At 42.8% G+C, this 24,107-nt stretch overlaps 1 protein-coding gene and 1 long non-coding RNA gene across 5 annotated transcripts in view; one reads left to right on the top strand and one right to left on the bottom strand.

The window, feature by feature from the left end:
• Positions 1 to 781: 781 nt before the first annotated feature.
• On the bottom strand, positions 782 to 19,483 carry LOC135973671 (uncharacterized). The gene is made up of 3 exons (XR_010590622.1): positions 19,346 to 19,483; positions 16,946 to 17,029; positions 782 to 862 (listed from the first exon to the last, which is right to left on the bottom strand). It is a non-coding gene; the product is annotated as an uncharacterized LOC135973671 (long non-coding RNA).
• GYG1 (glycogenin 1) overlaps positions 19,431 to 24,107 on the top strand; it is a 24,216-nt gene continuing 19,539 nt past the window's right edge. For 3 of the 4 annotated variants that reach the window (XM_042853654.2, XM_042853653.2, XM_042853652.2), the window contains exon 1: positions 19,568 to 19,697. In XM_042853654.2, coding sequence (XP_042709588.2) covers positions 19,691 to 19,697 — 7 coding nt within the window. In that variant the 5' untranslated portion in view covers positions 19,568 to 19,690. Of the gene's footprint in view, positions 19,698 to 24,107 lie in introns of all 4 variants that reach the window. The other variant, XM_042853655.2, reaches the window with a different exon arrangement.

Raw genomic sequence — 24,107 nt, 5'->3', positions numbered from 1 at the left:
CACTAAGTGTCCATGCAGACCCTGTTGCCAGTCATTAAAAGTTCCTTTGTGCGCTTAGATCTACCCTGCTTTGTAATGACAGGGACAAATTAAAGCACAGTAGGAAACTTTCAGTGCATGGCAGCAGATTCCACATGGACACTTGGGCACACAGCAAGTTAGTGCAGGGTAGATTTAAACCCCAGCTTGCTGCAAGTATTTGTGTAGACAAGCCTCCAGAGGAACCAGCTCATGGACTGAGAAGATAGGTTGGTCACTACTGACCTTTCAGTCCTGGGTTAAATCTTCCTGCAAGTGGTTAGTAATAGAGTTTTGATACTGTTATCTAGGAGTTGGACAGAGATCCCCCAGCTCTGTCTGCACAGCCAGGAGATAGGAAAGATTTTGCCAGTTTGGTTGATAACAATTATTTCAGCTTTATCTTGCTAAAGCAGCTTTGTACATCACCTTCTACCATGATGTCAGCACAGCTCTGAGTAAAGTGCTTAGCTGCTGCTGCACAGCCAGAAAGGGAGTAAAAAACATTATCAAATAGCAAAATTACTGGACTGTTTCCTCTTATTTCTCCACAGTGGGTTGCTGGTTTTTATATATATATATATGCTTAAATTAGAGGGCTCTTCCCATTCAATTAGTAATGAGACTGTAGGTCAGATCTGGAGCCAAAATCAACACAATATCACATAAAATAAGCAGGTTGCTTGCCTGGCCAATTACTGAAAAAGCAAGACAGCATATATCTGAAATGAAGCCAGCAGAGCACGCTCTTACTTCATACTGACCTCATCTCAACTTTTAGTCCCTGATCCTCAACGAAATCTCCAGATTCCTTCCTAGACAGCTCACAGCTATTTCAGCCACACTGTGTGGGAAGAGGAGAGTGACTTAGAGAACAAAAAATCATTAGAGCAATGGCCATATTAAGGGGATAGAAGGGCCTGTGCTTACAGTCACAGGCAGCTTTTGAAACGCACAACACAGATCCGGGGTGGAAGGCTCCTCAATTTGTGGGAATAGCACTGAATTTAATGCCAAGATGACATGCTTTATCATTAACTCTCTCACCTGCTTAGGGAGTTGATGGTGGTAAATAGAAGAGTGGGGATAAGGCAGAGGAGAGTGTGAGGGGAGTTATGGGAGGGAGTTTGAGTAGAATAACCTCTGGGAGCTGGGGGCGGGTAAGTAAAAGATAGCATGGTATGCACTGTGTACCAAGTGGGATTTGATGTTACTTCTAAAGGGCTTACAGCATCAGTCTCAGTAGAGACTTTAAAATCGTAGATTAGCCAAACTCAGGAAGGCTGATCAAAGCAGTTATCACCATTTCTGAAAGTGTCACCTCCTGAGTCCTCTGTTCCATACAGTCTTCCATTAATTATGTAATAATCAAAATATGGTGCACTCCTGTTCCTCAGGACGGGCCACTACAATGCTAGCTACTGGTGAAATTCCTGTAGGGGCCTTGATAAGAGCCATGGAGTCTCTATTTGGCCCATCTCAACTCAAAGGACCAAATGGTCCCACGACTGCGAGCGCCATGCCATTCAGTAACATTACTGAACACAGAAGCAAGTCTGTTCAGGAGGCACAACGCAGCTGGAAAGTTAGATAGCTGTGTATCCAAAGGCTCCCAGAGTTAAAGTGGAATCCCAGTGTGGCATATGAGCAGCACAGTGCCTGCCCGCAGCATAGGAGATATTTGCCAGGAGAAAGGGATGTGCAGCCCTGTGCCCCAGCAATTCCTCGCTGCTGAAATAGACACATTTGGCCATGGTGTAATTTAGAGCAGGATTGAGGCTGGATTGATCCCTGGCTGGCCCCAGAAGTGGGGAAGCATAAAGTGGCATACAGCCATATTTATATCTCCCCACACTCCTTGTAAACTGAAATCAGTGCAGCTTGGATGCAGCCCAGGATAAGGCCAAAGTTACTATGCTGAGGCGGCTCTCCATCAAAATTGCAGCTGGGTCACTCTGGTTCTCCTTAGCTACCTTAGCCCCTCAACATCGGCTCTGGCTGGTGGGCTGTTCTTTGAATTATGGATGCTCTCCCTGAGTTTCTGTTGATGCTTTTATAGATTCATAGATTCCAAGGCCAGAAAGGACCATTATGATCATTGCTGCATAACAGGCCATAGAACTTCCCCAAAATAATTCCTAGAAAAATATCCAATCTTGATTTAAAAATGGTCAGTGATGGAGACTCCATCATGACTCTTGGTAAATTATTACAGTATTTACTCTCACCATTAAAATTGTACACCTTATTTCCAGCTTCAGCTTCCACCCATTGGATTGTGTTATACCTTTCACTGCGAGATTGAAGAACCCATTATTATATATTTGTTCCCTATATAGGTACTTATAGATTGAATCATGTCACCCTTCTCTTTAAACTTAATAGATTGAGTATCATTATAAGGCATGTTTTCTAATCCTTTTAGAATTCTTGTGGCTCTTCTCTGAACCCTCTACAACAGTGGTTCTCAAAGCCGGTCCACCGCTTGTTCAGGGAAACCCCCTGGTGGACCGGGCCGGTTGTTTACCTGCCGCATCCGCAGGTTCGGCCGATCGCGGCTCCCACTGGCTGCGGTTCGCCGCTCCAGGCCAATGGGGGCTGCGGGAAGCGGCATGGGCCGAGGGATGTGCTGGCCACCCTTCCCGTAGTCTCCATTGGCCTGGAGCGGTGAACCACAGCCAGTGGGAGCCGCGATCGGCCGAACCTGAACAAGCGGCGGACCGGCTTTGAGAATCACTGCTCTACAACATATCAGCATCCTTCTTGAATTGCAGGCACCAGAACTGGACACAGTATTCCAGCTGTGGTCACATTAGTGCCAAATAGAGAGGAAAAATAACCTCTCTCCTCCTATTCGAGATTCCCCCAATTATCCCAGAATCGCATTCTCTCTTTTGGCCACAGCATCATGTTGGGAGCTCATGTTCAGCTGATTATTCACTACAACTCCCAAGTCCTTTTCAGAGTCACTGCTTCCCAGAATAGAATCCTCCATCCTGTAAGTATGGCCTACAGTCTTTTTTCCCAGATGTATATATGACACAGCATGCCATATTCTTCATAGTGATATTATTATATGACATGATTATGGCACAATTATGATGCATTTTATGCAAGATGGGTCATATGAGATGTCATTGGAAAAGTTATGATTTGCCAAATATGATTATCCTATTTATGTGCATGTATAATTTTTGTATCTGAAGTTATGAATATTGACTATGTATCTGTATTTCAAATGTAGTTACACCTGGATAACACCCACTAGACAAGATGATTTCAGTCTAGATAGCTGGTTGGGAAGGGCCTATTCAGGGCAATGAGCCATTGGGGAAACAATAGGCCTTAAGATAAGCTTATTTCTCACCTCGTGAGTCTTCCTGAGAACGCTACAAACAGCCTGTGAGTGATGGCTGCTATAACTCTACAAGGACACGTGACCAGGCCACATGATGCTGGACTCCATCTTGGGATGTCAGTATTTTTCCACAGACTGGTCTGGGAACCAAGTTTTGGAACAAAGAGTTGCCGCTCTATACAAAAGCTATATAAGGCAGGGAGTGACATCATCTGTGGCTCTTCACTCCCCACACTGGAAGACTCCTGGAAACACCTGAGGAACAAAGACTGAACTGGGGGAATTGTTGGACCCAGGCTAATGGGATTTCTAGCCTGTGTATCAAACACCTGGGGATTCCAAGCTGTAAAGCAAGTGAAGCTTACCCTTTAAGAATCTGTAGCCTGTTGTACCATCAGTTAGGGTGAGAATCTGCTATTCATATCCAATCTATTGAGTATATTAAGTTTAGTTTGTGTTTTTGTTTATTTGCTAGGTAATCTGCTTTGATCTGTTTACTATCACTTATCACTTAAAATTTATCTTTTGTAGTTAATAAACTTGTTTTTGTTTTAATCTAAACCAGTGAGCTTTGACTGGAGTGCTTGGGGAAAATCTCTGCTAGGTTACCACAAATGTGCATTGTCCTCTTCACACTGAAGGAGAGGCAGACCGAATAGTAAACCCATATACTGGCCAGATTTGACCAGGATAGGACGGTACAGCTCTGGGGTCCTAAACTGGGAAGCTGGTGGTTACAGAACCTGCATCTGGGTATGTCCCTACCTGGGTGAATGCTGGTGGAAGCGCAGGCAGGAGGGCTTTGCAGCTTGTCACAGCAGTATAGTGTGATGGGGAGCCCAGGCTGGTGGGTCAGGGGGCTGAGTGGTACCCAAGTTCCAGCTGACACCCCAGGGGGAACCAGTCACAGTGTACATTTACATTTAGCCATATTAAAACACATTGTTCGCTTGCACCTAGTTTATCAAGTGATCCAGATCACTCTGAATCTGTGGCCTGTCCCCTACATTATCTACCACTCCCCCAAGTTTTGTGTCATCTGCAAACTTTATCAATGATGATTTTATGTTTTTTTCTAGATCATTGATAAAAATATTAAATAGCATAGGGCCAAGAACTAATCCGTGTGAGACCCCACTGGAAACACACCCATTTGATGACAATTCCCTGTTTACACGTCCATTTTAAGACCTATCAATTAGCCAGTTTTAAATCCATTTGTCTTCCATGATAATTTTATATTGTTCTAGGTTTTTTTTAATCAAAATGTCATGCAGTAGCAGTCAAATGCCTTAGAGAAGTCTAGATAGATTACATCAGCACTATTACTTTTTTCAACCACGCTTGTAATCTCATAAAAACAAGATAGCAATTTAGTTTTACATTACCCCCCTTTAATTCTTTATTAATCAAGTCCTGTTTTAACTGCTCCATTATCTTGCCCAGGATCGAAGTCAGGCTGACAGGCCTATAAATTACACAGGTGATTCAGTTTGCCATTTTTAAAAACCGGAACAACATTAGCTTTCTTCCAGTCTTCTGGAATTTCCCCAGTGCTCCAAGATTTATTGAAAACCAACACTAGTGGTCCAGCAAGCTCAGGCAGCTCTTCTAAAACTCTTGGATGTAAGTTATCTAGACCTCCTGATTTTTAAATGTCTAACGTTAGTAGTGCTGTTTAACATCCCCCAGAGATACTAGTGGAATGCAAAGAGTGTTATCAGCACCAGTTGTATCTTCTGTAGCTCCCTGCTGGAGCGTGTGCTACACAGTCTGGGGCACTGCATTGTAGCTGTCCCCAAATGGACACTTCTACGTGGTTAAATAGCTGTGAATGATATATTGACTTGGGGAGTTAAAATAAAAGTAAACTAAATGTTTCACTTAGTGGGAGAAGGCCCCAGGTGTCCCAAGGGAAGAACTGACACTGGTTCTAGCAATGAACTTAGAAAAAAATATTTTACAAAAATTGGTACATCAAGATCAGAGAGACCATTGAAAAGAGGCTGATGCTGTAAGATACTTTTCACATGGCAAACAACCAGAGTGGTAATGACTGTGTAGATTACAGTGTACAGTGCCAGTTATATATAAAGGAAGTGTGAAGTGCCTGGGGACACTAACTCCTTTATTCTCCCCCATCATTCCTCCTACGCCCAGAAGCTCAAAAAAATGTTGCTTTATAGCTGCCTAGGGGGTACAATGTCAAAGCCCTGGGACTGGCTCTGCTGCAAAGCACTGTAGAGTTAAGCTGTCCATTTTGAGCTTTAAACAAATAGGACTTGGTCCAAACTATATTGAGATTGTTCTGTTCTCATATAAGCAATGGCAGTGTGCCAGTTCCCATCATCCGGTGCAAGTCAAGGATACCCTTTGTCATCTACGCTTATGTTCTGTCTCCAAGATGTCTGAATTACCCTCCCCTGGGTTATATGCTTACAGTTTTCCAATCAATAACGCAATGCAGTTTTTAAAAGAACAAAATAACTTTGTAGAGCACTACTATAAAATTTTAGCAAATCTGGTAGGAGGATCAGCACCGTTACTTTCCCTGATTATTAATTTACTGAGTGCCAATAGTGTGCATGGTGCTGTACAAGACATGGTCCCTGCCCTAAGAAATTTACATTCTAAAATTACACAGAAAATACAGTTTAGATACAATGCACCAGACTTCCCAGGAGATGCCGCAGTCCCAAAGAAGTACTGATTTTTTTAATGTTCTTCTGACTTTGGTAGATTAATGAGGGTAGGCTTTGAAAACAAATATGTTAAGGAACAACTGGAATAAAAACAAGGTGGTCATTTGACCAATGAAAGGGAGGGAGTTCCAAGAGTAATGTGTGACATGGGAGAAGGCACCACGACGAGAGTGGCAGAAGGAAACAAACCGGAAGTTAAGTAAGGAGGAATGGGTGAAACTGTGGCAGTGGGTGGGGAGAAGAAGGATATGAGAAATAGAAACTCCCCAACAGACTGCCTTTCCAAAGCAATTTTAACAATACTCAATGAAAGCAGGAAAGGCTTTCTTAGGACTCATCAAGCTTGAATGTAAGAAAGGGGTTGACTGTTGCAGCAAAATGCTACCCTGAGTTGGGGTGATGCAGACTCACACCACCTCAGTGGAAACTCCAGAAAGGATTGAGCCTCGGGAAAGTACAGTCCCACCCAAAACACTTAGGTGCCCAGGGTAGTGTGCTTATTGCATCATCCTGTAGTGCGGCATACTCCCATCTCCATAGCCAGATAGTGCTACTGATCTCGGGGTGGGGAAGGGGTTCCCCTGCCCATTTTGGGATAACATGCTTCTAGAAGTGCTAGGACACACAGGGAGTGCAATTGTGCTAGGACACTGCACAAGGGGAACAGCGTGGGGAAAAGCTTCTTCCCTCTTGTGCAGCTGGTGAGCAGCAAGCCACTTGACCCAAAGAATTTACACATGCCTTCTGGAGGGCTTTCACTGGAATAACAGCATACAAAATACACTAGTACTAGACTAGCGTACAAGCTGCAGAGCAGTGTTAGAAAATGTTAGAAAATGGGTGTGATGTCTCAATAAAAGGAGCTTTCAGGTTCTCAAGCTAATTTAACAGAGAACAATCTCCAGATACCAGTAGAGAAAAAACATATTACCTGCCGCACATGCTCTTTAAAAGAGAAAATTAGAACATTAAATACTTGTGAGTGAACATATCTAAATCTCATAAGGAACTTTAGTCCCTTCATTATAAACCTCTCATAGCCCAAACTAAAGCCAATTTGTCAACAGAATTTATCTTTGCCCTGTCTGCAGTTGGCAGCCTTAGTGTGATAAAAATGAATGTGCTGACAGTGTTTCTCCCTGTCTCTCACTTGCCACTGATCTGCATAGACAATTTCTAATACACCTCTACCCTGATATAATGCAACCCGATATAACACGAATTCGGATATAACGCGGTAAAGCAGTACTCCGGGGGGGAGGGGGGGCTGCGCACTCCAGTTGATCAAAGCAAGTTCGATATAACGCGGTTTCACCTATAACGCGGTAAGATTTTTTGGCTCCTGAGGACAGCGTTATATCGGGGTAGAGGTGTGCAATTTTTGGTCAGTTTCATTTTGCATAATTGAGCTCCTGTTCCAGACAGACATAAAGCAAGTCACACATTTTTGAGGAGGGTCTCTGTTCATAGCTGGCTGTAGGAGTTGAAATCTAACTGGAGTTTGTGGAGCTTTACTCTGGGGGACAATACAAGTCTTCTGCAGTTACTAAAACCAAGCAGGGCTGGTGCTTCCATTAGGCGACCCTAGGCGGTCGCCTAGGGCGGCAGGATTTGGGGGGGCGGCATTTTGCCACCCTCGGCGGAAATTCAGCGGCGGGGGGTCCTTCCACTCCGGATCTTCAGTGAAAATTCAGCGGCGGGTCCTTCACTCGCTCCGGGACCCGCCGCTGAAGTGCCCCGAAGACACGGAGCGGAAGGACCCCCACTGCCGAAGACCCCAGGCCCCCTGAACGCTCAGAGGACGAGTGCTGCCACCTAGGGCGGCAAAAACCCTGACGCCGCTCCTGAAACCAAGAGTTTGTAAAACTAAATCCTGAGGAAAAAAATTTTGTGACTATTAAGGATCTGATTCTGGCCTATAAAGGGGCCCACTCTACACCTATTTTACACCCACCTACTTTACAGCTCCTTACACTGCCAGTGCGATATAAAGTATCTAGGATTGCTACCTGGCTCTTTTTTGTACTGATTTGCCAGTTAAAACATTTAATGTGCCTTTCTCCCCCCAACACCACTTGACCAACGTTAGAATTCGCTATAGGGGGGATGGATAGCTAGGGGGAAGGGATAGCTCAGTGGTTTGAGCATTGGCCTGCTAAACCCAGGGTTGTGAGTTCAATCTTTGAGGGGGCCACTTGGGGATCTGGGGCAAAATCAGTACTTGGTCCTACTAGTGAAGGCAGGGGGCTGGACTCATATGACCTTTCAAGGTCCCTTCCAGTTCTAGGAGATGGAATATCTCCATTAATTATTATTATAGTTCACACCACTGTAGACCAGACTGCAGTGCCCTGTTAGGATAAGGTCAGAAAAATAAAAAGCTACACATATTGTGGGTTTTTTGGTGTAAAATGTTTCTCTAAAACATTTTTGTAATAATTAGCAATAGTCGGCACTAGAGCACTTTGTGTTGGCATTCGGTCGCCAGATGTTTTTTTGTATCTCAAAGGTGGCAGCCCTAACAGCAGCCTTAGTACAAATGAGAATCAGGACCTAGGTCTGCTGGAGAAAGTGCAGAGAAAGGGGAAGAAATACAGTTTTATCAACTGAGTTCTATAGCAGGACCCTTAGCTTGGTTAACTAGTTTCAAGGATTTCACAAATGTCACTTCATTTATCTTTGGCCAGAGGATTATATATTCAAAATTTGTCTTAAAATGATTCAGCAAGTCACTGACCTCACTTCAGTGGAGTTACATCAGGGATGAATTTAGCCCACCGGGCTTAAGCAGTTTTTACACTGTAAACCACAAGGGCATATAAATACCTCTCTTCATTTAAAAAAATAAAAATAAAAAATTGGCAATGTATTCTGTTGCAACCCAAGAGTCATTTTCCATAAACAACACTGGTATACATAGTGACCACTGCATCAATGGCGCCCTTGATCCCTCCAAGCAAAACATTCTTAAAGTAAAAATATCAATTTATTTTTATGTTTTCTGAAAGTAGATTATGGACAGAAAGGGACTGTATTAATTTCTTAGAAAGTATGGACTTCACTGCTCCACCCCATAGCTAACAGTGGGTGCATTTTACTTTATCCTGTTTGATGATTTCTTAAGTATTTACATGTTATCACCAATAACCCATATGTATGATTTGGGGTTTTCTTTTACATACAGTGCCCAATGTTTAAATCTATAATCCTATAAAAAGATAGATTAAAATAAGAAATCCTAGCTGAATCCTCTTTTTGTAACACCTACACAAGACTCTTCCAGTGATGAAGGCTCTCTGCATATACATTTTCTAGTTTTCAACATGAACATTGCTCAGACAGTTTTAAATAATGTTATCATCCATGCAAAGGAGGCAGGACTATGGAAAAGATAAGATGACCGCAGCAAGAGAACACTCTGAATAAAATCACTTTTATATAATAAGATTTTCATTCTTTCAAATCTTCATACTAATCAAGGGGAGAAAAAAAGACCAGAAACACAACAAGGCATGTGCATTTTGAATGACTCTACTTTTGTGCACAACCTTGCAAATCTGACCCATCCTTAAGATTCTCCTGGATATTCAAAGCCAAGTCCCAGTCACTGAACAATTTACATTATTCATTACTTTAAGGAAAACAAAGGGCAAAGAATACTAGTAGCAGATGAATGTCTCAAACGCTGAGACAATGGCTCTGTTAAGGAAAGATGGTTTCACCAAAGTTGGACTGAACAAAGCCACTCTCCTGAAGCACCTTTAAGACACACAAAACCCCATGCAGATTGCCAACCCAAATTACTTCCTTCTCTCTTGCCCTCCACAAATTATTTGGGCTCACTTTGGCCTCTCCAGCTTCTCCTCCCAAAGAAGAGTCTTTGGCTGACTGCCTTCCTTCCTTCACAGGTCTTTCCTGGCAGCAGTTTTTGGAAGCCACAACAGGTTTCCACCCACTGGAAAAGCACTCCAGGCCTCCTCTTCTTCCCCTCTAGACTTCTCTCTGATTAAAATCCCTCATCCACCCCACCTCCCTTGAATTCATCTAATTTCTCATTCCCCCAAACTTCTCTCTCTGCCCTCAGCATCCATCTCTTTTCTGAAATTCACCTAATTCCCTCCCTTACCCCAAACACCTAGTTCTCTCCTCCCTAGCTCTCTAAATAAGTCTGTCTTTCCCCAACTGCCCTTTCCCAGTTCTCACCTTCCCCAGTCCCAATCCCTCCCCACCTTCTCTTTTTTATTTCTGCATATTCCCCAGGCCTAAAATTTCCCCCATTTCTCCTTTCCCTCCTTTATAATCTCACTTATTCTCTTCTCACAATTGCTAGTGCCTATGCCCTCTCCCAAAAATCCAGTCTCCTGCCTCTCACTAAATTCCCCCATTCCCTCCCTTTCCCAAACTCACCTCATTTTCTCTCACCCCAAATCACTTCAGAACTTGTGTTTTCCTTCCTGTATGCATTCTCCCTTCCCCGAAGGCTCTTCCTGCAATCGCAGAAAAGTTGGCTACAGACCTGGCAGCTGAATACATCTCCTCTCAATTCAGCTCCCTTACTGCTTGGCCTAGTTGCTCTCTCTGCTCTACCCTGTAATAAAGCAGAATGCTGCAGTGTGGCCCAGAGAGATTGCTGTCTGAAGACAGACCTAGCTGCCCCCCTTTTCCCAGCCAGCAGGGGATCAGAGTGGACTATAATGGCTTGATGGAGGTCACTCAGAAATCTAAAAAACAGTCAGGGTCAGCTGGGACTGGAAAAATGGGAGCTATCAGGTAACAATTCAAGTTGGGCAAATAAGGGATTTTTCAGTTTGCTGGCAATTCCAGAAAAAAAAAAAAACCAAAAAAAAACAAAAAAAAACACTAAAACACATTTTGGTTTAGATTGAACTGAAAACATTTAAAAAAAAATTCTGGCAACAAAAGGTCAGAAAAAAAAAATCAAGTGAGGTTGAACAAAATGTTTTGTTTGACGCAACTCACAATTTTTCATTTTGATTTTGGGTATTTTAACAAAAGCAAACAAGGACTAGATTCACAAAACAGCTGGAGGAAGAGTTTCCAGTTTCCCTGTAACTTTTAGCCCAGTGGTTAGGGTACTCACCTGGGAGGCAGAAGACGAAGGTTTAGTTCTCCCTTTGCCTGATATGGACAATGGAGATGAACTTAAGTCTCCTACATGGCAAAAGGGCATGTTAGTCACTGAGCTATGGAATATTTTGAGGTGTGCTTTTTCTCTCAAGCTCCCCTACTGAAGATGTTCCACCTTGTATAAATAATAAACTAGTCATTTGAACTTGGGTCTCCAATTTATTGGGTAGGTGCCTGAACCACCAGGCTACAGCATCAGTCTTAGTACTGCTCTCTGGCCCAATGACTAATCATTGTCACTATGAATTACAGTACTATGATTTGTAATGATGAATGACTATGAAGTACCACTATGAAAGACAATGAATAGCTATTGGGCGAGAGAGAAAGAGTAACAATTCTATTATAATTCAAGGGTGTTACGATGCTCACATAGAATGCGGGGTACCCAAGTTTATAAGTTGTGAAGATGAATGTTTGTAAAGTGCTCAGATACTACGGTGATGACCACCACAGAAAGGCCTGAAGATATGGGCCAAATTCTATGATCCTTAATTAAGAAAAACTCCCATTGACTTTAGTTTTCAAACTGGCAGTTTTGTTCAATGAAGGACTATTAAATTTGACCCTAAATATATACTGCAAATACAGATGGGGGCATGACACTCCTCTTACAAATACAGTATAATGATATAGGTATTTTTAATCAATATCAGAACATAACAATGGTGGGGTGGGTTTTTTTCCCCCCAAATCTTAACCAATTGACTAAATGGGGTCCAAACCCAACTTTCCAAAATATTGAAAATAAAATATTCTCACTCAACCCAGTGAAAGGCCTGCTCTGAACCTCAGGGCATTAGCAAACTTTTCAATGTCACTGACCAGCTTTTCTAGAGAATACTCGGAATTCACTAGATCTTATAGGTAAGTAACCCTCCCTATGAACTCAGTATGATCTCGGTCTATTCAAATGTTCTCCGGGTTTCCCAATCTCTAAGAATTAAAAATATCATTTTGAAATCATCAATAAGTATAGAATGCAAAGTCTTTCATAAATTTACCTTTTTCAGAGGCTGACTGTAATATGTCATTCATAGTCTGTAGAAAAACTACCTTTAGCTCAGGGGTTCCCAAACTGGTTCGTGGCTTGTTCAGGGGAAGCCCCTGGCGGGTCGCGAGACGCTTTGTTTACCTGAGCATCCGCATGGAATGGCTGCTCGCAGCTCCCAGTGGCCACGGTTCGCTGTGCCTGGCCAATGGGAGCTGCGGGAAGCAGTGGCCTGGCCCGAGCTGCGAGCAGACGTACCTGTGGACACTCAGGTAAACAAAGCATCTCATGGCCTGCCAGGGGCTTACCCTGAACACGCCGCAAACCAAGTTTGGGAACCCCTGCTTTAGCTAAACTAAAGATGCATCTGACTCCGACCCACAAAGTTTGTTTAGCTTTGGTTTAGGCAATTTTAGAAATGAAGCAAATTTCAAATCCATAAATAAACTTCTCCAAACTTCAGGGATATCAGATTTGGTATTTTGGCTGGGCTCAATTCTAATCTAACAGATTCTGAAAACATAACCATCTGAGCATGCCATTTTCTTTCATAAGTTGTCATTTTAATTTCCTTTGAAGACATACAGCTTTTTAAATGTGGGGTTAAATTCTTTGTCAAGAATAAGAAGCTGTAAGGCTGCCAAACAAAAAAAATACCGGTCTGAACAGTAACAAGCATAAGTGTTTCCAATATTTTTTCTAAAGCTGTATTAACAATTTTCATTAAAGATTTCTTAAACCAGTGATCACCCAAGACCATTTGCTTTGGGAAGGAAACTGGATACCACAGGGCCATGATTTTTTTTTTTTTTATCTTTTCTCTGCATCTGTATGTCAAATGCTGCTTACTACACAGCTTTGTACTAAGGTATGGAAACTTAATATATTTGTACTCTGTAAATGTTGGCTGTGTATAAAGTTGGTTTTCTGTTTCTCTGCCTTGTTATTCCCTCAAAAATAATAAAAAATATTTGTATTTTAAATTACTTTTACATGTCCATAACAAATACAGTTTCCTTTCCACACATGTGACAACGTGGCACAATTAAAGTCTTTCCAAGTGTGACTCAAATCTTAGCTATGGTCCCCAAATAAACCTAAAATGTATCTATAATGGGTACGGGAAGGAAGAGCAGTAATTTAAATGGAGATACTGATATTAAAGGCAATTCCAGAACTAAAATATATCTATCATCTTTCTTCAGAACTGTAGTTTACTGGACCAACTGAAGTTGACTTTCTGTTTATTTTTACTGACAGAACAAAACATTTCCCCAATCCATGGTCACGTAAGTGATGCTCAACTCTATCTATCCAAATGGTCTTCCTGAATATAAGCCATATTAGCATTAAGTGCTTAATACAATACTTGCTAAAATCTATGCTCTCTCAGCTGGACAAGTATATCCATTAACATTTAATGAAACAGCTTTAACTTTATCTATAAATGTATTCCATCTTATTTTTCCAGCAACATTCATAACACAAATCAGCCAGTATTAGAAGCAATAAAATAAATTTAGATGTAAAATAATGACTGTGAAACTCCCTAGCTATATAAAAATAATTTAAAGAAGTTCAGTAAAGTAGACATGCTCTCAGTGGAAGATGGGATTATTTTAAAGACATTTTGATCTAAACTATGCAGTGTGTACCTTGTAAACAAGACTGTTTCAAGGTTATAGAGCACCCCCTCCAAATATCAAAACAGGGGCCTCTGAACCATTCAGAAGGCAGTGAAAACAATTCCCACTTTAAATGGTGCTTCTGTTGAGAGATACTGGAGAATTGTGAAGTGGGAGGATCTCTACAATCTATAATTACTATTTTACACTATGTAAAATTAACCTGTAGAACTCACTATTACAAGACAATACTGTGGCCAAGACTTTAGCAGGATTCCAAAATGGATTAGACATTTTATTTAAATAATAAAAACACTCATAGTTACAACAGACAGGATTCAAAAATGATCAAAGACCAAAAAATACTCAAAGCCACATGCCTCAGAGAATAAGCACTGACTGCTGGGGTCATGCAGAAACTTCCACAAAAAACATGGTCTTTGAAACCTGTCCATTATAGGATTTCTTGCAGCTTCTTCTGAATCACCTGGAACTGGCCAGATACAGGGTACTGGATTAGATGGACCACTAGTTTGATTTGGCACCAGATCCAAACTTCCACAGAGTTTGTATTCAGGTTTTGGTTCATTCCATTATAGAGCTATGGCCAAGCCATCTAGGGTTAACCAAACCTTCATGCAAAATTCACTGTTGTTCAGATCTGAGGATTTGCTTTAGGCCTAGTTAGGATTTTGACATTGTTCAAAGCAGGAAACAAAACATGTTGTGAAAGACATTGTCTTGAACTTTAAAAAACAATTAATAAATTTCAGTAAATAAATATGCATAGAACAACATGTGGAACTACCATTCAGCAACATGTATGTTACCACTGATCCTTTCACAGCTACACTATTCCCAAGCAAATTGTTTCTCTCCATAAAGAAAGGCTCTATGAAAAACTGCACAAACCAGTTTCTTGAAGCATGTTACAACTGTGAAGTTTATTTCACAATTTGGTGATATCAAAATAATATTTATAAAGCCTCTACTCAACCACTTCAGACACTGTGCAATACTGTAACTACACTATGAAGCACAAAAAAACATGGTATTAAAGAAAAACTTTATCAAAATTCAATGGAGTCAAAAAATAAGACTAAAAATGGGGAAAATATGCAAGGAGTAAGATTAGAACCATGGGGCCAACAGTAGTCAACATAAATAACATCCCAGAAAAGAAAAAAAGTGAAGGAAGGTTGTTGTTGTTTTTTTAAAGTGGGGTGATATGAACTGAGACAACAGAGGAGTGAGTTACATTCATTATGGGCCGGTCACCTTACGCGTGGCAAAGACAGGTCACATAAGAGTGCAAACAGCCATCAAGCCAAGTCATGAAAGAGTGCGCAAATGTAAGCTAGGTCTACACCATTAAGGGATTTAAAAATCAACAACTTAAATTCAATCTGTCACTTTATAAACAGCTAATGCAGAGGAAACAGGGCAGGTGTAATAGGTCTGCAATTCCTCAATCCAGTGAGAAAACATGCTGCTCCATTCTGAACAATCTGCGAGCAATAGAGATGCTGAAAACCTGATAAGAAGGAATTAAGTCGTGCAGCGAAAAGGACATGAGTTGCTGTTGTGAGGTTGTCATGAGATAAACAATTGTGTGGTCTGCGCAAACCATGTGGAAAAACACCTTTATACCATCTCTGACACATGGGGGCTAATCTGTGGAAAGGGCACGGTCAAAAATGATACCAAGTTTCTTAACTTGACTCACTATTTTAAAGAGACAAGGTGGGTGAGGTAATATCTTTTACTGAACCAACTTCTGCTGGTGAAAGAGACAAGCTATGGAGCTACACAGAACTCTGAAGAAGAAGAAGAGCTCTACATAGCTCAAAAGCTTGTCTCTTTCACCAATAAAAGATCTTCTCTCACCCACTTTGTCGCTCTAATATCCTGGGACCAACAGTACAACTACACTGCTATTTTGAAAGCATTTTTAAAAATGCATTGGATGTATGCAAGACTCTTAGCTACAGTTAACAGATATGAGGACTGTGACACAGGGAGTAAATTCAGATATTGAACAGTTAATGTAGGGGGAATTATTTGGAGTGATACAGTTGAGATGGCAAAGATGCTTGGTACAGCTGTTATGGAAGCTGTAAATGTGACAGTAGGAAGTTGTTTTCTATATTTTGAAGCAAAAGAACAATTATTTATCTTATAAGAGCTATTCTACTACTATAATCTGATTTGGGAGGGAATCCTTGGGGCCTGGTTTAGTTAACATTTGCTTCTGACCCATGTAGTCATTACTATGGCAAGACATCTTCCTTTCAGTGTATATATGCTGCTTACATGGTAGGCTTTAAATACCACCAGTGCAGCCTGTTTGCACTGCTATACAGATGATAAAAGGGATCTCTCTCCAATCATCACTCTAGTTGAAGCCTTGACTAATGAATGGCAGCTTTTATGTGCAGACCTGCAGGTCCTAGAGATTTCAACTTTATGAAACTGAACCCCTATAAAAAGGAAGCCTTATTAATCTGCCTCCATGCAGACACACCTAGGTCAAGAACCCAGGAGTATCTACCTGCAAGCTCACACTAAGTCTACTGTGTTATATGATGAGCAAAGGCTTGATGACGGAGTACAGATCGGAGAGTGGGTTCTTCTAAATTCTGATCCTAGCTGTGCCACTGATTTGCTGCATAGTCTTGGGCAAGTCACTTAGGGCCAATGCTGCTCTAATTTACACCGGTATAAGACTGAAGTAACTCCCTTGAAGTCAATTAAGATAAACTCCAGATTAATGCCACTGTATTTTTACACTAGCATAAATGAGTAAAAATGATGCTCTTTAATTTCTATGAGCCTCATTTTCATCCTCTATAAAATGGGGATGATAATACCTGCCTCATAGCTGTGAGGATTAACTGATTAATGTTTATAGAGCCCTTTGAAGAAGGTAACTGCTAAGCACTATTCTTACTGTACTCCCTATCTTGCAACACTGAAGCTGTTTGCACTTTTGGGGCATGAAATGAGTGGATGTCTCTCAACTTGACTACAGCAAATGAGTTTTCTCAGTGGGGTGTAACTGACAGAATCAAAATAATACAGTAATAAACAAAACTGCTCAAACCTTCATTGGCTCAGTCATTTCCAGCATGTCAACCCTTTTCTCAATCACTGCACCAGTCCTTAGTGAAATCCAGGAATGGCCAAACTGGGTGGGGGAAAAAAAACAAGAAAGTCTCATCACAAATATTAAACCAAAGCCTTTTCTTAGGTTTGATAACTATGGGTAAGTATCACCCCTGCTTCTTCCCAAACCCTAGCAAGATGCCTACACTTCCTGATCTTGAAATTTCAGAGAATCTCACCACTTTCTGTGCTGTTGTCTTCAAATCTTGTGAATTTCAGGGCTTCCTGGCATGAGGGGTGCAATACATTCTGAAATGCAGGATGCCTTACAGTTCATTCAATGCTAAGACAACAGCACAACAATGCTCACCAGAAAGAATACAAGACTTTAATATTATTATTCGTAGCACCTAGAGATCACAACTAAGGAGAGGATAAACTAAAGCTTGCTGACTAGTCTGGGGCAAGGTTGGTTCAGATGATAAATGGTGGTTAAAATAAAGCATGATGTTCAGGCATATAGTGAGAGACAGTTCCTGCCCCAAACCATTTATAGTCTAAATATATAAGACGGAAGGAAACAAAGGCAGAGAAAAGTGAAGCAACTTGCCCAGGGCCACATAGCAAATCAGTGACATAGCTGGGTTTAGAACTCAGGTCTTCTGGGTCCTACCCAAGTGACCTAGCTGCTAGATCGGGGTGGCCAAACTTACTGACTTGCTGAGCTGCATATGATAATCTTCAGAAGTTTTGACAGCTGGGCGTGGCAGCTGAGGCTCGGGGCTTCAGGTGCCTCCCGCAGATCTGAAGGCCCAAGATCCCCCTCCCTGCAGGGCAGAAGCCTCTAGCCCCACCACCCTGCCACAGGACAGAATCCCTGAGCTCCCCCTACCCCACTCTGGTGGAGAATGGGATGCGGGGAGGAGGAGCGCCGTGAGCCATACTTTAACTGTAAAAGAGCCGCATGTGGCTCATGAGCCACGGTTTGTCCACCTCTGAACTGGATTATACTATCACCCATTTGGAGCATCACCAAAGGTAGGGATTATAGAGAGGGGCTTGGCAGAGTTGGGGTAGATCCATACTAGGAAAAAAGATATTTTTTTACCACATTAGCTAGGAGACAGCCTAATGTTTACCTCAATGTGCTAACCTATGTTAAAACTGTACCTGCCTTGTCCATGCTAATATTCTACCATGTTTTAGTTAGCTAACATGGTAAAAAAAAAAAAAACCATCTGTTTTCCTAGTAAAAACAAGGCCTTGGAGAGGGAACTGTGGCTGTTAGGAAGGAGGTAATAGAGTTCTGGGGAAGGATAGGGTTTTTGAAGGGAATGAGCAGAATATAACTGACTTTGAAGCAGGGAGGGAGAAGGGAACCTTAAAATGTTTAAGGTTAAGAGAGAACAAGCATCTAAACTGTTTGACTGTCTAAACAGAAATTTTTAACTTTTTTTCAGATCTCCCATAGACTCATAAATAGTGCACTGATTTAAGTTTTCTGTGCACACTATGCTTTTAAGTAATAAATGTTCAAACTATTTATTTGGTCTTTCTATGTTCACAACTATTCACTTCAGTCCACCACAGCCTATTTTCTATGGGCAAGGTTCTTATTTCAGTTGCACCTGAAATATGTAAAATGTGGAGTAGTTCAGTGATACCACTGGAGTTTTACACGGATATAAATCTAGATCTGGAGTAACTCCCTTGATTTTGCTAAAGTTTACACAAGTGTAATCTGGAGTAACTCCACTGACTTCACTGCTGTTCCTCCAGATTTTACAGCAGTTCAACTGCTATAACAATTTGTCCTTACTACAGAGTGCCCACAATGTTCAACACAAATTTTTGATTTCAGATCTTTAGTAACTTTGTTCCACAGTTGCTGAACCTTGCACTTCCCCTGCACTGGGGCTACCATAATGTAGTTTTTAGTATTTAAAATGCAAATATTTTCTCTTTAGTATTTTACTTTCTGATTCTGAAGGGAGTATGAGCTATTCTGTTCCATAATCAGCTGTGATTGTTAACGAGGCAACAAACTGGACCTGGAAGTTGTTGAGAAAGAACAATACAAAAAACTCGTGTCATTTTCACGGGGTCACTTATCAGAACATAACCCCTGGCTGGCCATAAGCACAAGCACAGTACAGAAGCTACTTGGAGTCCCATTCTTTGTGGGAGTCTTGCACCCCACACAAACCCTGCAATTCAGGCCACAAAACTCTTCCTAGCAGTGGGAAAGGAAGAGGAAGCAATGCCACATTCACCACCACCACCACCCTTCAGTAAAGCAGGCGGCAACCCAGATACCCCAGCAATGAAAGCGGCTAGCACCAGGTGAATCCCCAACGAAGCCGTCAGGGCAGCTTTCAGGTGTATCAGCACAAAGCACCTGGGAAAGGAATGGAGGATCTGGCTTTTAGCACACGGCACCTAGAGACCACGGTGCTGGGTGCGTGCAAAGCAAATACAGGGAAGAGAAAGAAGGAATTAGCCCGAGGAAAGGCTGTTCTGGTACGGGGGCTACCCCTCTCCGCTCCTCGCCCGTGCTGGGAGCCCCAAGACCGGCGAGTCGAGTCTCCCCACGCCAGCGCTAGCGAGAGGCTGCGTACGTGCCTCACGTGGCTCCGCCCGCCCAGATATAAAGGGTGGCTCCGGCAGCGGCTCGCGGATAGCCGGCGGCCGCAGCATCTGTCCCGGGCGAAGGGGCAGCAGTACGGGTACCGGCACCGGCACCATGGCTGGTAAGTGCGCCCTGCCCGAGCCGGGCCCGCCCGCCCGCGGGGGCTGAGCGGCGCAGCCCCTTGTCCGGCTGGGTGATGGAGCTGCGGGAGGGTTACCGGGGGCGGCTCCTGCGGCCGGGGCTGCGCCGAGCCCCCTGCCCGGGCTAGCGCTACCCCCGGCTCGGGCCGGCTCGCGGGAAGGCTGCCCCTCCCCCAGAGCGGGAGCTGCCGCCGGAGGCTCGCGGAGCAGGAAGGAAGCGGAGCTCGGCCTAGCGGGGAACCCGGCGCTCGCTCGCTTATGGCGGCTCCTATTTTTAGGCTAGCTGTGCTGCCTGCCTGCCCCCGTGCTCCCCCGGCCAATGGGCGCCTCTCCTCCCCGGCTGGGCAAGCCGCGCGCCCCCGCGGCATGCCCCCACTTCTGTCTCCCGCGCCCGGCTCCTGCGGGAGAGGCCCCCGCAGCACCACTGCCCCGTCACCCAGGGCCACCCCCGGGAGGAGGTCTAGGAGCTGGGGCGAGCGTTACCCCCGTGTGCACACAACTAGGTTCAGCTTCTCAGCCACGTAACTTGCAGAACAGATGGGCCTGGCCCCAACTGTCCCCTGAACTTCGGGGAAAGGTCAGGGCTGGACCTGACGCCTATGCCTTGAAGTGGAATCCAGGGGGTGCATCTCCAGGAAGTGAAAGTCCTGTTCGGCTTCTTGATCGGGGCTTGTCAAATAGCTCAAGCTTAAATTAAAAACTAGACAACTCGAAATCTAGTTGCCCTAAAACGACTTAAGGCTACCTTCTAGTGCTATGCCTATCCCTGGGGTCCTTGGCAAATGCCTCAGTGTTGTGCTCTTAAAGACAGCCCCCCCCCCCCAGCTGTAACACCCCTATACATGGTGGAAACTGACAAGACCACCTACTCTCAACTGCATGAAATTTAACAACTCTGATTCTTCAGCTATAATAATATTAGCTCTCATAATAGCAGGTATCTCTCAGAGAAGTGTAGCTAACAAAAAATGGAGATACTTTTAAATGGGTCTGAAGATGTTCGTTTGACTCTGCCTTTCAAATGCTGAAGGGATGCTGTCTGCTCAAAACCTCTATTAATCTTTCCTAATAACACTTGTCATCACAAGAATTTTCTTAAAACTTGCCACGAGTAGATGATCTTCTGTCATGTCTGATGGCCCAGGCCAAGAAAAGTGGAATGAGGAAGTCAGTTTTGCTTTCAGATTATTAGTACTGCTATGTCTGGGTTTAACACACTGCTTGGTAATTATTTAAACAACTTTCCTTGCATTTTTTTCCAAAAGCTCATACAGATGCCCCATTGATCTTACATAGATTCTAATGAAACTTGTATTTACAGAATTTAAACTTGCTACTGTCTGAAACTCAGAGAGGTGGAGTCTGAACTCCCCTCCTCCCCCCACTCCCACCCAAAAAACCCTAACTAACTAGAATGGAAACACAGGGCAAGCATAGACTTGTAAATATAGTGACCTCAGGCATATGTGAAGGAGGACTGGTCCACAGAAGGTGTTGGACCACTCACAATTGCTTAGCAGCAGGTCAGTCCTACATAGCTCTGAGGGGTGAAATATTGGAACGGCCTACCGAGGGAAACGGTGGGGGCGACGGACCTGTCTGGTTTTAAGATAAAGTTAGATAAGTTTATGGAGGGAATGGTTTAATGGTAAAACATAGTAGTCAAGGAAAGCCAAGCAATAGTGGGTAAATAGTATAATGGCTAACGGGGTCGGGCTGGAGACTCTTGCCTATATGCTCGGGGTCTTACTGATCGCCACATTTGGGGTCGGGAAGGAATTTTCCTCCAGGGCAGATTGGCTGAGCCTCTGGAGGTTTTTCGCCTTCCTCCGCAGCATGGGGCAGGGATCTCTAGCAGGAGGGTCTCTGCCGATGGAAGTCACTAAAAACAGGATTGGGGACTTCAACAGCAGAGTTCAGGGAAGGGGTAGGGACGGTTTTATGGCCTGCAGCATGCAGGGGGTCAGACCAGATGATCATAATGGTCCCTTCTGACCTTAAAGTCTATGAGCTCTACGCTGGCTAAGACAGCCTTTTGGAGGGAGACAAAAGAGGCTTTATGTTCAGGCAAGTAAAACAGGTGCCCCATGGCTATAGATTTGCACGTGTCCACAGTACCTCTCTGACACATTAGTGTGAAGGGTACTCCCCTGTTCAGCTGCTGTAGCCTATAAATAGAACAGAAAGTGGGGGTGGTAGAAATAATAGCTAGAGGATGGAGTTGATGGAAGGATGTTACTAAAAAGTCAATTGACAACGTAGTCTGTTGACAGCAAAGTCTGGAGCAACTTCATTGTTTCTGATAACTGTTGTGTGTTCAAATTTAAAAGAAGTGGCCTGAATCTTCCACACCAATACAAAGCATAATAACCAGCCTAGGCTTGGTGCTCCATAGGGAGGGTACATTCCATGTTAACACTAACATGTCCTGTTTCATACTGCATAGACTTGAACTATGTCAAGTGACCCTCCTCTGAAGGGGTTGCCACACCATGCTTCCATTAAGCAAAAGTAAATAAAGCCTTGCTGTCCTAAGGGAGCAAAACTAGCAAGTAACTCAAAAGGGATTGGCCTTATATTTCTAGCTTTCCCTGTTGCTCATCCTCAAACTTAATTTAATGTTTCAGTCTGACCATAAACCCTTATACATGTTACATTGGCCACTTTAAGAATTTCCTGTATTGCTCAGTGGTGTTGGGTTAGTAAATCCAGCAGTGTGGTACTTGAATATGCAGTTTCAAAAAGGCAGGCGAACCCCCTGATGCCATACAAAGGTCTTAAAAAGTAAACAATGAGGGTGTTAGATCACTGGAAGAGCCTTGTAGCCTAGAAAACATCTGGACAAAGACTTTAGTTTGAATGATGGCACAAGTGATGCAGTCACTAGTTTGTAAAACTATTATTGTCTGTACAATCCCTGTTTTTAAATGCAATACATTAGTGGCTCACTGAGTCAGACCTAGTGAATTTTTAGCTTTTCAAGACAGAACTCTTCATTCAGTGGGAAAGTGAGAAGAGTAACTTGCAAATCCAGGGACAAGAACACAAGTGTTTGCTACTAGAGGAATGTTTACACTGCTTAAGACACTAACAACTTGCTTGTCTGATACAGTTAATGCAAGCAGTTTATATAACTTCTGTATTCATACTGGCTTCTTGGGGGCAGAATGGAAAAATAGTTTTTCAGAATTTTTCCAAATAATTACATCTACAGTCTGCATGACTTCTAGAGCTGTAGTTCAGCATTAGTGCTACTAGTTTCTGAAGTTCTTAACAGACTGGGAATTGTTCTGTCTATACAGTCCCTAGACCAGGGGTCAGCAACCTTTCAGAAGTGGTGTGCCGAACCTTCATTTATTCACTCTAATTTAAGGTTTCACGTGCCAGTAATACATTTTAATGTTTTTAGAAGGCCTCTTTCTAAGTCTATAATATACAACTAAACTATTGTTGTATGTAAAGTAAATAAGGTTTTTAAAATGTTTAAGAAACTTAATTTAAAATTAAATTAAAATGCAGAGCCCCCAGATCGGTGGCCAGGACCCGGGCTGCGTGAGTGCCACTGAAAATCAGCTCGCGTGCCGCCTTCAGCACACGTGCCATAGGTTGCCTACCCCTGCCCTAGACGCACCAAGCAATATGAACTACTACAAATCACTACTACTCAGTGAATTTAAGTAGGAAACGTATCCCCTTCGATGCATGACTCTGTAGAAACTCTTCTGAAGTCTAAAACTTGGCTAGGTTGGAAACATTTATAAATACTGTAATCTAGATGACCCAAGATTAATTTAATTTTGTTGCCATTCTAGTCAAAGGTTCTCAGAACTTGTTGGCCACAATGCTGCTGGCTATGTAGGTTCCAGGTACTAAACTGCCTTAAAGTACATCAGACTCTTACAATTGCTTACAATTTGCCATATAGGCAACTGCTGCTATAGTTGAAAAAAAATTAACATGTATGCCTTAAAGAGGACCCTTTAACATCTCACTTGTAATATCAAAGATGTGGTCCATCCTCTGAGATTAAGAATACCAGTTTCTTCATCTACAGCAACTTGGTTACACTAGTCAAGATTGACTCCACATAAAATTTTAATGCAAAAATATAAATAAAGTTGCAATATTAGAAGCTAAATATGAACTTTATCTCATTTCAGCTGCAAGGGCTGGGTTTTATTGCAATAAGAATCTTAACTTGCTTCATAACTAATGTGGCCAATTTACTATAATTTTCCACTAAAATTGTAATGAGTGGTGGTGGTTGCAGCAAAGAAGTGGGGGGAAGACTCCCCAGTTGCCATTTTGAGGCTAAGACGTAGCTGCAGACCTCAGGTTCTAATCCAACCATTCTTGCATAAGAACTATCATAGCAATATGCACTACACACT

The sequence above is a fragment of the Chrysemys picta genome, chromosome 9 (genome assembly GCF_011386835.1).
Source record: "Chrysemys picta bellii isolate R12L10 chromosome 9, ASM1138683v2, whole genome shotgun sequence".
Classification (NCBI taxonomy): domain Eukaryota; kingdom Metazoa; phylum Chordata; order Testudines; family Emydidae; genus Chrysemys; species Chrysemys picta.
Note: the sequence above shows the minus strand (reverse complement) of the source record. Positions and strands in the feature narration are given on the sequence as shown.